The sequence below is a fragment of the Condylostylus longicornis genome, unplaced genomic scaffold (assembly GCF_029603195.1).
Source record: "Condylostylus longicornis isolate FDR11 unplaced genomic scaffold, ASM2960319v2 ptg000026l, whole genome shotgun sequence".
Classification (NCBI taxonomy): domain Eukaryota; kingdom Metazoa; phylum Arthropoda; class Insecta; order Diptera; family Dolichopodidae; genus Condylostylus; species Condylostylus longicornis.
This window is the reverse complement of record NW_026577995.1, coordinates 4614517-4628213: the sequence shown is the minus strand read 5'-3', so window position 1 is coordinate 4628213 and position 13697 is coordinate 4614517. Positions and strand designations below refer to the sequence as shown.

Below are 13697 nucleotides of genomic sequence, written 5' to 3'. Positions count from 1 at the left end.
AAAAAATGTAAAAAATTAACATTTTTTTTTAAATAACCAGCATCCAGCATTTCTTGTATTCATAAACAACTTTATTAAAAAAAAGCTTGAATAAAATATTAAAGAAATGTTTTAATTAACAACCTCTCTATTATTAACAACCAATATAAAAAAATTGTTGAAAAAAATTTCTTGTTTCATAAATGCCCTTTCGAATTTTTTTTAAGGAATGTTTGGTATTTTTTATCGAATTAATATTTGTGTACAATCAGTAACCATTCGTCCTTTTGAAGATTCAAAGCATAAAAATAATTAATCAATCATAACTTGAAAATATTTTCATGTATGCGTTTTAAGAATGTGACGGATTCGTTGGTGTTGTTTTAGTTAGAAATGAAATGAAATTTGAAATTTGACACAATAACAGAAGCAAAAACTTAATCAGATGACTGTTTACCTATCTAATTACTAAGCTTAGATTTTACGTTAAAATTTTACAATTTGCTACGAAAATTCTAACCAAAACAAAAATCAGTTGACTACTATTCAAAACTTCTAAAAAAAAAAAATTAATTATCGCCATTTTACTGCTAAAATATCTGAAGACAATAGAGTTATTTTTGTTATTTGCTGTCAAACAATGTCCGATGTCAAATATTGTTTACATATATAAATTTTCATCAGACTATTTAATTAAATCTTGATGTTGCCGTTTATATGTAAATAGTGGGATTTATTCTAAGTATGGGGTCACTAAATGATAGTAATATTTATCGTAAAAAATCCTATATTTTTATTGTATACACAAATCAAATTATATAAATGATTAGTATCCATAATAAGATTTTTTAAATTTTTGCTATAAATATATCTTTCATTGATTAACTTCTTGAAATAGGCCCCAATACCCAACATAACGTAACAAATTTAACGACACAAAATAATGCAACAACAAACAGAGGAAATAAACGTCAGTAAATTTTTTTAAAATTCCTATAAATAAAAATGATATGTTTACAAATTTGAAGAGAGTCATTCATTATTCTCTCATTTGTAAGCACGCTCATACTTTAATTTAATTTAACAAGTTTGAGGTAGAGTTTGACAATAAAATTTATTTTTTTTCAACAGTTTGTCATTTTTCATAAAATTTATTGAGTCAGTCGCAAAAAATTTTCAATAACACTTTGCTACCTTTTACAAATTGAGAATTTACCTTAATAAAATATTCATGTTTTTATAATATCTAAACCATAAATAATAAATGGTCAAAATATGTTGTAAATTACATTATAAAAGTTTTGGGTCAATATTCAGGAAAAAAAATTCTGCTGGTTGTTGCAGAAAAAACGGAAATGAAAAAAAAATAATTTCTTCATCTTTAATCTTTCACAGGAATTTCATACAGAATATCATATTGGATAAACCACATTTACCACAGTAATCTACCAATTTCATTTGATTCATAAGATCAAAACGTGTATTCAATTTTTCATATAGAAATCATTTTTGTACATGTATATAAGTATGTATAAGTTGATATAAAATAAATACATAAGCACGTACTTTTACCATTATTACATCTGTATGCACATTTCAATTTACAAACTTTGTAAGTATTTTATTTTATTCAAGTTGTAATATGTAACAATAATAAAATATATGTATATGTAATTAGACCGGGGGCTTTACAAAATGCACAAATGTTATTAAAAATATTATGTCTCGTATATCTTGCGAAAACAATAAAGTTATTGTAAAGTACATTTAGAATCGAATCAGCAATGGCGAATTAATAGAATTATTGAGAAATAAAATTAAATAGAATTATTTTATAATAGTAGAATTATATAGGATGGAAACTTAATTAACATTCTTCTTCTTTTATACATTAAGAATATTTTGTTCGATATTTTTTGCGAAAATCGTTCTTGTTTATAAAGCTCCAAGTGAATTAGTATAGATGCAAGTGTAATGCTAAAGTAATGAGTTAAAATGATTTAAGTCATCACCTGAATAAGAGAATGCAACAAACAAAAATTAATATAATGCTGCTTCTATTAAAGTTGAAGTATCATTAGGAGTTCCACAGAGTAAAATTTTGGGTGTACTATTATTCGTTTTATATACAAATGACATGCAAAAATTACTAAATTACTCAAAAATTAAGAGATTCAAATTAAATATTAGAATCTCTAAGGTAGAGAGAGTAACAATATAACGTCCACCTTCAGGACCTTCGTGGTACATCTGTTTCTATACTGATATTAAAATACCGATGAAAAAAATCCTCGAATATAACTCACTGCTTTTTATTCTCTACAGCAAAAGTGTGCAAAATATTAGAGCATTTCTTTAAATTCCCTAAATTTCAAAACTCTTTATAAATTAGAAAATTTGGAATATGCGTTTGTGAGCCAGTTGAATTTTTGTTTTTCAATAATAATAATCTATATCACATTCCTTTCAACAAATTCTTAATAATTATTTTGGCATCTGCCATAAATTTTTTTTCTTTCAAAAATGCTATTCGAAAATTCTCAAATAACAAATCTGAGTTATTTAAGAATTTTGTTATTTTATTTAGTTAAAGGATAAGTTTTCAATGTTATTTAGAGAAATATTATAAATGTAAAGGCTCCAATTTCTTAATAATTATTGTATATATGTATGAATATACTTACATATATGTACAAAAATCTGTTCTTTCAACTCGCACATATTATTATTTTCAATACATTTATTATCAATATGGCTAAGAAAAAATAAAAAAAACCTTTTGGTTTTAACCTGAATCAACAATTTAATTATAATTTAAGTAAAGAAAAAAATTATTTGTGATGGTTAGCATCTGACTCAGTTAATAAAATCCGTATATATACATGTGTACATATTGTGTAAATATGAGTAATAAAAGCTCTTTTATATATAAAATGTACAATATTAGGATTATATTAGCCAATTCTCTATTTGTCGTATGTAATACTAAATCCAAATATTTCATTAAATATTGTAGATATAAACGAAATAAATATATATATATCAGTATATGTGTGTATGTGGTCAAACTTCGATATAAATGTGAAGAAACATATAGAATAATGTCGCATTCATCAATGAGTAGTTGATTTTTAGCACATTTCCAAAATAATTACACATAAAAATAAGCTTAAAAATTTGATTCATTCATTTCTGTTCGTGTAACTGTTTACAAAATTTCTACACTTTTCCTTGAGAAAAACTATAAAATTTTATATGTTAACAAATGAATCTTCAGTAAGAATTTCCAATTTACAAGAATCTATTTCTTTGAAGATACTAGATAAATGCAAGTAATTACACCAATTTGTCACAGCCCCTATAAATATGCAATTTTATACTACAATTTATAAATATGCATTAATTACAAAATATTTTCATTTGAAAATGTGCTACTTTGCAAAACCTTGCAATTCGATTCAAATTCATTATGATTTTTATTAACAAAAAAAAAAAATTCTATTTCAAAGAAAAATTAATCTCAAAGGATAGTTTCATTGGGTCTTTATTACACAACATGTAGAATTTGCACACATATATCGACACTAAATATAAAACTAAAAATATTTTATTTTTTCATATACACATATACAAATTTATTTACATTAAAATAAACTGTTAATTTAACACAATTTTTTTTATACTCAAAGGATATAAAAGACGGTTAAAATGAAATTAAATGAATCATTTATGAATACACAAGCAAGCAAAAATATTGTTATAAAAGAAGAAAATGACGGCAAAAAAATAAAAATCCCATTTTATTTTTCTTTTTTTTTTTTTAGGGTTTTCATAATATTTAAAGCAGATATCAAATAACAGTCAATAATAACCTACATAAAGGTGTCAAAAAATTTCCGACCAATTTTTTCAAGGATTTATTTTTTTACTGATATCAATATAGAAGAAGAAAAAGTGTAAAAAAAAATTAAAGTAAAAAAAAAATTTTCAAGATTTTCTCAAATCCTTGAAAATTCTTTAGTCACGTTCTACATTAATACTTTAAGAATAATTTATCAGTTAAGGCACTTTTGGAACGCAAAAGAACAAAAAGATATTAAAAATTTTTCTTAAAATTTCTTTAGTTTTCAAACGAAATTTAACAAACAATATTTATTTAAATTATGAATTTTTAGAATAGAGGGTAACACATAATTTTTTCCTTAACTTTAAAATTTTTAAGTGCAATTTAATTTAATATTCCTGAAGCAATACAAAATCATAACCATATACAAGTAAAAAAATTATTTGAAATATAAAGGAAAATAAAGCAAAAGGTAAACAAGCTAAAAAACTAATTTACCTGAAAACTAAAGAAAAAAATTAAAAATTTTGAATTTCAAATGAAAAACATTTTTTATGGGGTTTCACAAAATTTTAAGACCTTTTTTTTCTACTCAAGTTTTTTTAACAATTTTAAATTCCATAAAAATTTTGAGTACTCCCAATTTAATTTTTATATGTTTTAATACTTGATTTCATTTTACAAATGTGGAATGATTAAGATTGTTCACAACCTTAAAGCATCCGGAAAGTAAAACGTAACTCTGAAATGCACCAGTCTATTTACACAGGAGTAGTTGAGACGGATAGTTACGAACTATTTTTCGACAGCTTAACAACACGATTTTCGTATATAAGACTACGTTGTACAGAATTACAAACTTCATCAAACTACTTACGGAATAGTTTTACGTTTGAATAAGAACCAAGAGCATTACGTAATTTTGCAGCAATTTAGGCTCCTACCAAATAAGAATATAATATGTGTATAGTGTAATTTAAGTGTGACCGTTTTAAGGATATTTTATAGTAACGCTTTTATGCATTTATAAAAAACTACTTGAAAAATGTATTTAAAAAATGAAAATTACGTATAAATTCTTTCATTTTTACTTCATTGATTTACAACATTCTCTTCTTTTTCCTCTTTACGGAAATATAAACGTGCAGTTAAAATTATACTTAATTTAAAAAGAGACAATGTTTTTTTTTAATGCATAATGTATGGGAAATTACACTTTAAAGAGAACAAAAGGGAATTGTTTTCAAATTTCGGCAAAATTTGCAATAGACATTGCACTTTTAATATAAGTTATTCAAATATTTTGAATGCGAAATTCTATTTTGAATTGCTTTGAAACAAAAATGCTCAAGCAAAAAAATATCAGAAATATAAGCATACTTTTAGGCTAAATGAAATAATAAAGAGTGAAATTTCCCCAATGATAAATTTGTTCAAGAAGTAAAAGCAAATAGAAAATTCTGTGCATGAATCATGGCGGTCCTAGATGTATATATCGAATCTAACTCATACTTAAGTCCTTAAAATACTTAAAAATATGAAATCGGGCCTTATATAACTCATATAATTTTTTGAATTTATTTTACAATAAATTTTTACTTATTATTTACAAAAAAATTTTATTTTTATAACTATTAGATGAAAGTAAAAATGACAAATAAATAAAATTATATGAACTTAAGTTTACGTTTGCCTGAAATGAAAACATATCAATAAAATGTTTGGGTCATATAACCCTCTATTACAAACAGACATTTCTTCATAAAAATATATTTTATTACACATTGATAATGTGAATTAACAAATCTATGAGGATCAATAAACAATTTTATACAAAATAACTCATTTGGAAATGTTCGATATTTAATAGCGAAATACAAACATATATAATACAAACATACATTAAATTTCCTATATGAAATAACCTATATCTACATGTAGATAGAATAAATATATTTACATATGTATTTATATTATATAGAAAGTAGAATTATTCGAAAACAAAATTACTGCCATTGTAATGGAAAAATATGGTAATCAAAATTTAATCAATGAATGATAAAATATTGAAAAAACCCTTAAGAGCAAAAAATTCGACATCACAACAACAAACAAAAAAAAGAAAAGAACGGCAACATTTACCCTTTTATTACTCAACATAACAAGGTTAAAAAATTTTTTTTCACATACGTCCTACATTACAGTATACGTGAGTATACAAAACATATGTACGAAAAATTGTTTATTTTCTTTTATTTTTATATACATATATATTTATAAATATTAGTTTGAAAGGTTTTTAGGTTCAAAAAGAACAGAAACAAAATTTTTTTCTTAAAAATAAAAAGAGACGTGGAAATATGACAAAGTGGATATTTTTAAATATTACAAGAATTGAAAATCGAAAATCATGTTAGATTGCTTTAAAAAGCATATTAGCTTTGGAGTATTCTACATTAGATTTCGATTGAAATATGCTTGAGTTAATTCAGAATTCGTGCCGTATAGCATTTATAAAGCATAAAATATAATGATGTATCTAAATTAGTGCTTTTATATTTGAGTATATAATGTTATAATGGTGATGCTACTGAAAAAATGAGGGCTTTATTAGAAAATTCAAATTGTATTTAACTCAAAAAAGAGGTTTGAATTAAATTTTTATAGTGAAGTTATTTGAAAAATTAAAGAAAATTTCTAACCCTTGGTGTTTGCAATTCGAAAATTAAAAAAATATTTCATTTGAGAGCATTTCCAACAAAATTGAATACAAAAAATTTGCTGAATAATATTATACTTTATCGCTCATAAGGACCATATTCTAAATTCGTTTCATAAGGACCATATTCTTCGCCTTCAAAGTTATCAACTTTCACATTAATACAATTACATTTTTTTCGACAACTAATTTCCCAACAAAACTGCAAAGTTCATGAATTCTCATGTTTCTATCAACAAGTAAAATTATGTATTTGTAACGGTTTAATTTGGCTTTCAATTTAATACCTCCTGCCATAATATGCACATTTCTTTGTATTTCAACAATATGATTTTTCTGTTATCCTCCTAAGTGTATGCAACACAAGGATATAAGATGATGATAGTATGAATAAAAGATTTCTTACGTTAAAATAATTACTTTCAACAACTGAAATTATTTTAAAGAAATGTGCTTCATTTCAAAACCCTATTGATTTAACTCAAACTTATTCCTTTTCATTTTTTCAAATCGCTAATAAAAATCTCTTATGATCCTTTTATCTATACAAATGGTTGGAAATGGTTTCTTTTTATACTTAATTGAAATATTTCTTATCGCGAGTTTTTTTCTCCAAACAATGCAATTTTCATAAAAATCACCCATCATTGTTTAATTAACTTCATAATTAACTTTCATATCTTAATTATATAGCACGTACAGCTGTGATTTACATTTAAGCAAATTTTTAGAATTTTGTAAAATTTATACATTTATACTAAATGGAAGAATACATAAAAACTCATTAAAACATTAGATTAAAAGTATCAAGGATTAAAATTGGCACAGTATTACAAAATATGGTTTCAAGAACTTGAATCTTAATACTTTGTTCTTAATTAAAAAAAGTTCTGCACGAATAATCTACTGTTCTCTCTATATATACGCCATCAAATAATTTTCTATTTTTCTCTTAATCCGCTATACAATTTCTTATTTTTTTATTTTTTCATTAAAAAATATCCTTTTCACTAATTTTCTTTATAATATATACAAACCCTTTTTTTATCCTGCAATTTGTGCTAGGATTATCTATATACACATACAATTTTCTTCAAAAAAGGAGCTTGATATATTAAATTGGTTAATCTGTTAATGATACCTGCATAAAAAGAACAAATTTAAATAAGTTTGAGACACGATAAAAACAGTTGACATTTTACCCATGAGATCTTACGTCTCAAAAACAAAAATGTTTTTGAATTAAAGTTGACGGACGTGATGAAAGTAAGTAGGTATAAAGTAAATAAAATTTGAGAGATAAGAGATTTTTGTGTTTTGTTTTGAGAAAATAACTTGAAATAAACGTAGAGAGATGAAATAACATTTAGCAACTATGCACTCGAGGATGGTTTTGCAGTAAAAAACCCCATTCGCTTTATCAAACCCTAAACGCGATTTTTATTTATTTGCTGTTTAAGAAGCTTCTTAACAATCATCTAGTTTAAATTTTACTCAAAATAAATATTAAAGCCAAAAACTAAATAAAATCAAAATGTTAAAGAAAAATGAGTAAATTACTGAAAAATCAAAAAATTATTTTATTCTGCACAATTTTCTTCTTAGTTCAAAAATCAAAAGACTTAAAAAAATATTAAGACACCGAACTGACAAGTAATTTTTTTTGGTTCCATTTTTTCTTTGTTTTGTTCATGTATTTTTAAGCTATACATTTAAAACATTGTTTCCGTTCATAAATTTTATGCGCCTCCTGGCGGTTTTAGTGAAATGTTAATTCTGCCTCCCCTCTTTTTATAGCATGTTTTATTTTTCTTTTATTGCTTCCTCTTAAGCAAACATTAAATTTAAAAATATTTTTTTTTCTTAATTAAAATTAATTGAATTCAAGAGTGAAATATAATTGTTAAGGGTTTTCATAGAAAAGCAATAATTGAATTTAATAGCGAATGTAAACAGTCTTTCAACTTGTTTTTAAACTTTTTTTTTTTGAAAGTTTTCAACATTTTTTTTCTGTTTTCAATCAAAACAATCAATGAGTTGAGAACGACTGCTGCAAAAGAACAACATTTAAACTTTGAACTTGAAATTTATGTTTTTACATTATTTATTATTTTAACATGAATGTTTGTGTGCATGAAAGGAGAAAATTAATAATTTTTATATAATAAAAATCAACATCAAATAAGTTTTGATATTCGCGAGTTAAAACTTTAACAAATAATAGACAGACAACAAAGCAAAAACAATCAAAATATGTACAAGTGTACAAACTAAGTATTTTAAAATTTATCGATTTTATTTGTTCCATAATAGACACTATTTATATTTATATGCGTATATATATGTAAGTTTATTCCTGCATGAATGTGTCCATTTAACTTGAACTTGAAAGTCATACTTCATACCCCAAGTCATTTATCACAATTTAATAGAATTTGTGAAATCATTTAGAAAATTCTAAATCTATACAAGAGTACTGATTTTTTAAATTGATTCATTATAAATATATCGAGCATGAAAATGAGAATATTTCTAAAAATATTTTTACACAATGTAGTAGCAATTCAACAGCATTTGTTCCTAAAAAAGTAATCTTGAAGCTGAAAAAAGGTAGAATATAGTTTATAACTTTAGTTGTTTATAGCTGTTGATATTTTCATTTTTTTTTATTTAAGAGCAATCAAAATGCAATGCCGGAAAAGACAAATTACCTTGCAATGTTCTAAATTATACTTTTGATGTATAACAATTTCATTTTCAATTTTATTTTTCAAATATAGCAAAAGAATACCTTACATATACATACATTTACGTATATACAAAAAAAATATAAGGACAAAGTTTTAATCAACAGATTGTGTACATAACGTGACCACTTTCATGTTTTTTTTTTATTTTTACTTTTCTACAAATTGAACACAAACACTGAAGGCTATTGTAAACTTTTGATGCATTGAGATATGCATATAGAATATATGTACATAAGTTTGTAGAAGCTTTTACTATAAAGTTTCGGAAGTTTGTATGGATGTTGCATATACATACATAAATATATACTTATTGCAAAATAATAGCTGTCAATTAAATCAATTTTTAAAGTAGCACATTTTTAATATTGATAATTTGAGTAAATTGCTCTGACAATTTTTGAGTCAGTTATTTAAAAAAAAATTCTATTAAACTTATTTTTTTATAAAATTAGTAGAAAAAGGAAGAAGAAATGTTAGAAAAAAATTCTGAGTTTAATTGGTAAGAAATGTAATCTTGATTTCCGATTAGAAGATACTTCCTGTTAGCTTCATAAATTTTTATTAATCAAAACTTTTAATTTCGAAAAGTAGAATTTTTACTAAATTTGAGAGCTTTCACTTTTATTCTAATAGAATGAAATATTGATATAACCCATCTACACCGCTGGTAAGTTTTTATTATTCTTCGGAAAATGAGGTAATAGTTAATTTGAAAGGGTAATTTGGCATCCTGATATTTGCTTCTTTAACATAAAAAGAAAAAAAACTATAGTTGCGTTTATGAAAGTTTCTATGTTTTCAGAATTCAACGTTTGTGAAAAACTCTACATTTAAAAAATGAGTGCCAAAAGCTGATATTTTACAAACCTTAACGTTAAATGAAACAGAAATAGGTATAAAAATTTTGTGCTGGATAAATGTCTAATCCGAGACTTGATTCTATGAGGTTGGCTTGCTTGTGAAATTTTAGCTTTTTATATACCGAATTTTATGATAGGATATGAAAACCGCCGTACTACTGGAATAAAACTAATAAGCACATCTTTCCAAAAAAATTTTTTGAAAGCATTTAAAAAATTAATTGTGAAATGCAATAATTTTTTTGAATTTTATATAATTTAAAACAATTTCAAACAGTTCATATATATTATATAGATATGAATTTATATATATGTAGATATGTATATGCAGAAATTTGTTCCAATTTCTAATTTTAATATTAAAGCTGAAAATTTGTAGTTGAAAGAAATTTGAAAGAACAAAATTTCAAAAAGACTGGGAGGTAACGAAGAGTAAAATGATGTATGTGCGTATGTAGATATAAAATTCTTTAAAGCATATTAAATTTTTATGTTTTCCCCTACTGAATAGGAATAATGAGATTTAAATTTTTACTTATAACAAAGCTTTGCTAAGACGTTTTTAACCTAGATTATTCAAAACATATTCCACAAATAAAAATGCAGACAGACTCAGTTTTTAAAAAATTTTGATATGCATATGTACATATTTATATTCGTATGTGTATGTATCAACACTTATGCTTCATTTTAATAAAATAATTAGGTAATCATTTTTGTTATTTTTATATTCCCCTTTTCCACTAATTGGCGTTTTTATTTTCAGTTACACTTTTTGATTTGCATGTAGGAGTAACTTTTAAAAGAGTCTATGTATTACAAACATAAAACTAAAAAAAAGAAGACGGTTTCCAACACGAAAAATATTCGAATAAACAAATTGATCGATGACTTAATTAAAATGTCACATGCAATACTATGGGTACAATATACAAACGATTGATGAATAAAATCATATTTTTTGCAAAGAACTCAAATTGGCTGTAAGTACGCATATGTATATGTAATGTACATACAAAAATAATTAAAAATTTTATAATATTGAAATTAAGTTCTTATTCGCAATTATTATCATTGCAGAGGAAAAAAATTGTGATTTTACGAAATGCAAATAAAAAAAAATTAAACCAAGTAATTAACTACGTTTATAATCGCAACGAAAACCATATATTTTTTCTTAAAAATTTGATTTCCTTTTTCGCCTCTAAACAGAAGGTTTAATTAGATTCTGAATTTTGGCTCTGACAAATATTTGTTCATTTTAAGGTCTATTTGGAATAATATATTATAGAAATCTGCTAAATATACTACCAAAACAAACACACACTAGCAAAATAAGAAATTAAATATGTTTTAAAATTATTCTTACGTGCATTTTGTTGATATTTCCTTTTCATTTAATGGTATTTTCGTTGTTTGAAGAAATTCTGCTTCATCTGGTGGTAAAGGATTTTTAAAACAATCCCTTATTATATTAACAGCACTTCCACATTTAATGGTCTCATTGAAATTTTCTAGCGAACTTTTATCCTCTGATTTTATACAATTAATAAATAATATTTGAATTAAAATAAAAACTATATAATTTATATTCATTTTGAATTTATCTTTTTTTATATATTTTTTTTCCTATATTAAATAATTGCAACAAAGCAATTAAATTATTTTATAAATTGCAATTATTCCACCTTTTTTTCTTCCCAAAAATGATATTGTGAACATATAAGGAATTTATAAAAGATTTACACTTTATTTAATTTATTAAAATTGCAAATGAATTGCATATAAATCGAAACATTTTCCAATATTTTGGGTTTAATTAAATGCTATAAATTTCCATTTAATCAAATACGATTAATTTATTTTTCCACGTAACTATCATGTATTTTAGTATTTTACCGTTAAATATGGAATATTAATTTTCTTTAATAATTTTATACACTCAATTTCGCTAACCAAGTAACTATAACTTTTCTGTAAAAATTCACTTGATAACGCATTGAAATCTAAATAGTAACTACCGTTATTTTTGTTAAATCACATCCTTTTATTTATCTTAAAAGATAGTAAAAAAGAAGCAATGAAGCTTTTATTTTAATTTTTTTTTTTTTATGATAAAGCAAAGCTTTTTTGTAATTGGGATATTTAGTGATAAGAAAGTTTTTAATATACCGGTAAAAGTAAATATGTACTTTTTAGTAGTATGTATATAAAATTTTGGCCTTTCATTTATAATGCTAAACTATGTTTATATTTTGGGAAAATTTCAAATTATTGAAAATATATGGGGTCTTTTCAAATCGAAAATATATAAAATCATTTATTAGGATTTCAATACATATTTTACATACATATGTATAAGAAATTCAAAAATAAATTTTATTTGTAATTTTAAGAAGTTCTATGGCTGGTTAATCAACTGTCTGGTTAACCCAATGGTCAACGAAACCGAAATGTGACACCATTATTATGTCATTCAACCGGAACAAGAAACCAGCTCAAATCGATTTAGTATTATTGTAATCAGCGAGCTTTCCTTCTTTAAAAACTTTAAAACATCCTCAAAATTCGCCAAGAAATTTTTGAGGGCAAAAGGATGTTTGCTAAATTGAAACACATGTATGCTCTGTAGGAGTAAATTTCTTATTTTTTTTTTTTGGTTTAAGTAGTGCTTGTTTAAGATATTTGTAAAGTGTTCGTGTTTTTGAATAAAATACTCTGAATTGTTTAAGCATTTTTGCTTAAATTTACAAAATTAGCAATATAAAATTAATAACAGGTAAAGGACAAGCAAAAGAATCAAGTTTCCTAAAAATGAATGTATGTAATTTTGTTGTACTGTAATGAATTTTGTTGTACTGTAATGAATGAATTGTACTGTAATGAAAAAATTCATTCATTACAGTACAACAAAGAATAATAAGGATAATTATTATCTATATATTATTATTACAAAAAATATAAATTTTATTGACTACTTATTTAAGAAAAATTGGTAGCGTATACGTAAAAATGATTAATAATATACAAAGTAGTTGAATATCTATTTATGTAAAATAAAATCTCTTATTTGAAATTAACTTAAGTTCTTTATTTCCCTTTGAATAATTTTGTTACAATTCATATCAACAAAACAAAAGTGTAATGTAATCTTTTTAAAAATATTATTTTAGAATAAACTAAACATAAAACAAAAGCTACAAATGAAATTGTTTAAAATAAGTAAACAATTTCATAATAAAAAAAAAATAAAAGAAAATATTGTGCAAACTAACTACATTTAATTTTAAAATATGATAAATGTTTAACGTTTATAGCCTAAATTGATAAAAAAAAAAGATCAGAAAATTTCATTAAAAATTAACTTCAAAATAATTAAAACAACAAAATAGAACAATAATAATAATAATAATTATATAAAGATCGTAGTCAATTTGGAAACTTCTTTATTCCATAAATGTGCCCACGATTCACAAAAAATTATTGTGAAAATAATTTTTAATTTTTTCAACTAGATTTTAATGTTTAATTGATCAATTACTATT

General features: G+C 23.7%; 1 protein-coding gene across 1 annotated transcript in view; it reads right to left on the bottom strand.

The window, feature by feature from the left end:
- LOC129607163 (uncharacterized) overlaps positions 1-11831 on the bottom strand; it is a 51993-nt gene extending 40162 nt beyond the window's left edge. Inside the window, exon 1 of the mRNA XM_055517924.1 lies at positions 11522-11831. Within this exon, the coding sequence (XP_055373899.1) occupies positions 11522-11748 (227 nt within the window). The 5' untranslated portion in view covers positions 11749-11831. The remainder of the gene's footprint in view (positions 1-11521) is intronic.
- Between the last annotated feature and the right edge of the window lie 1866 nt (positions 11832-13697).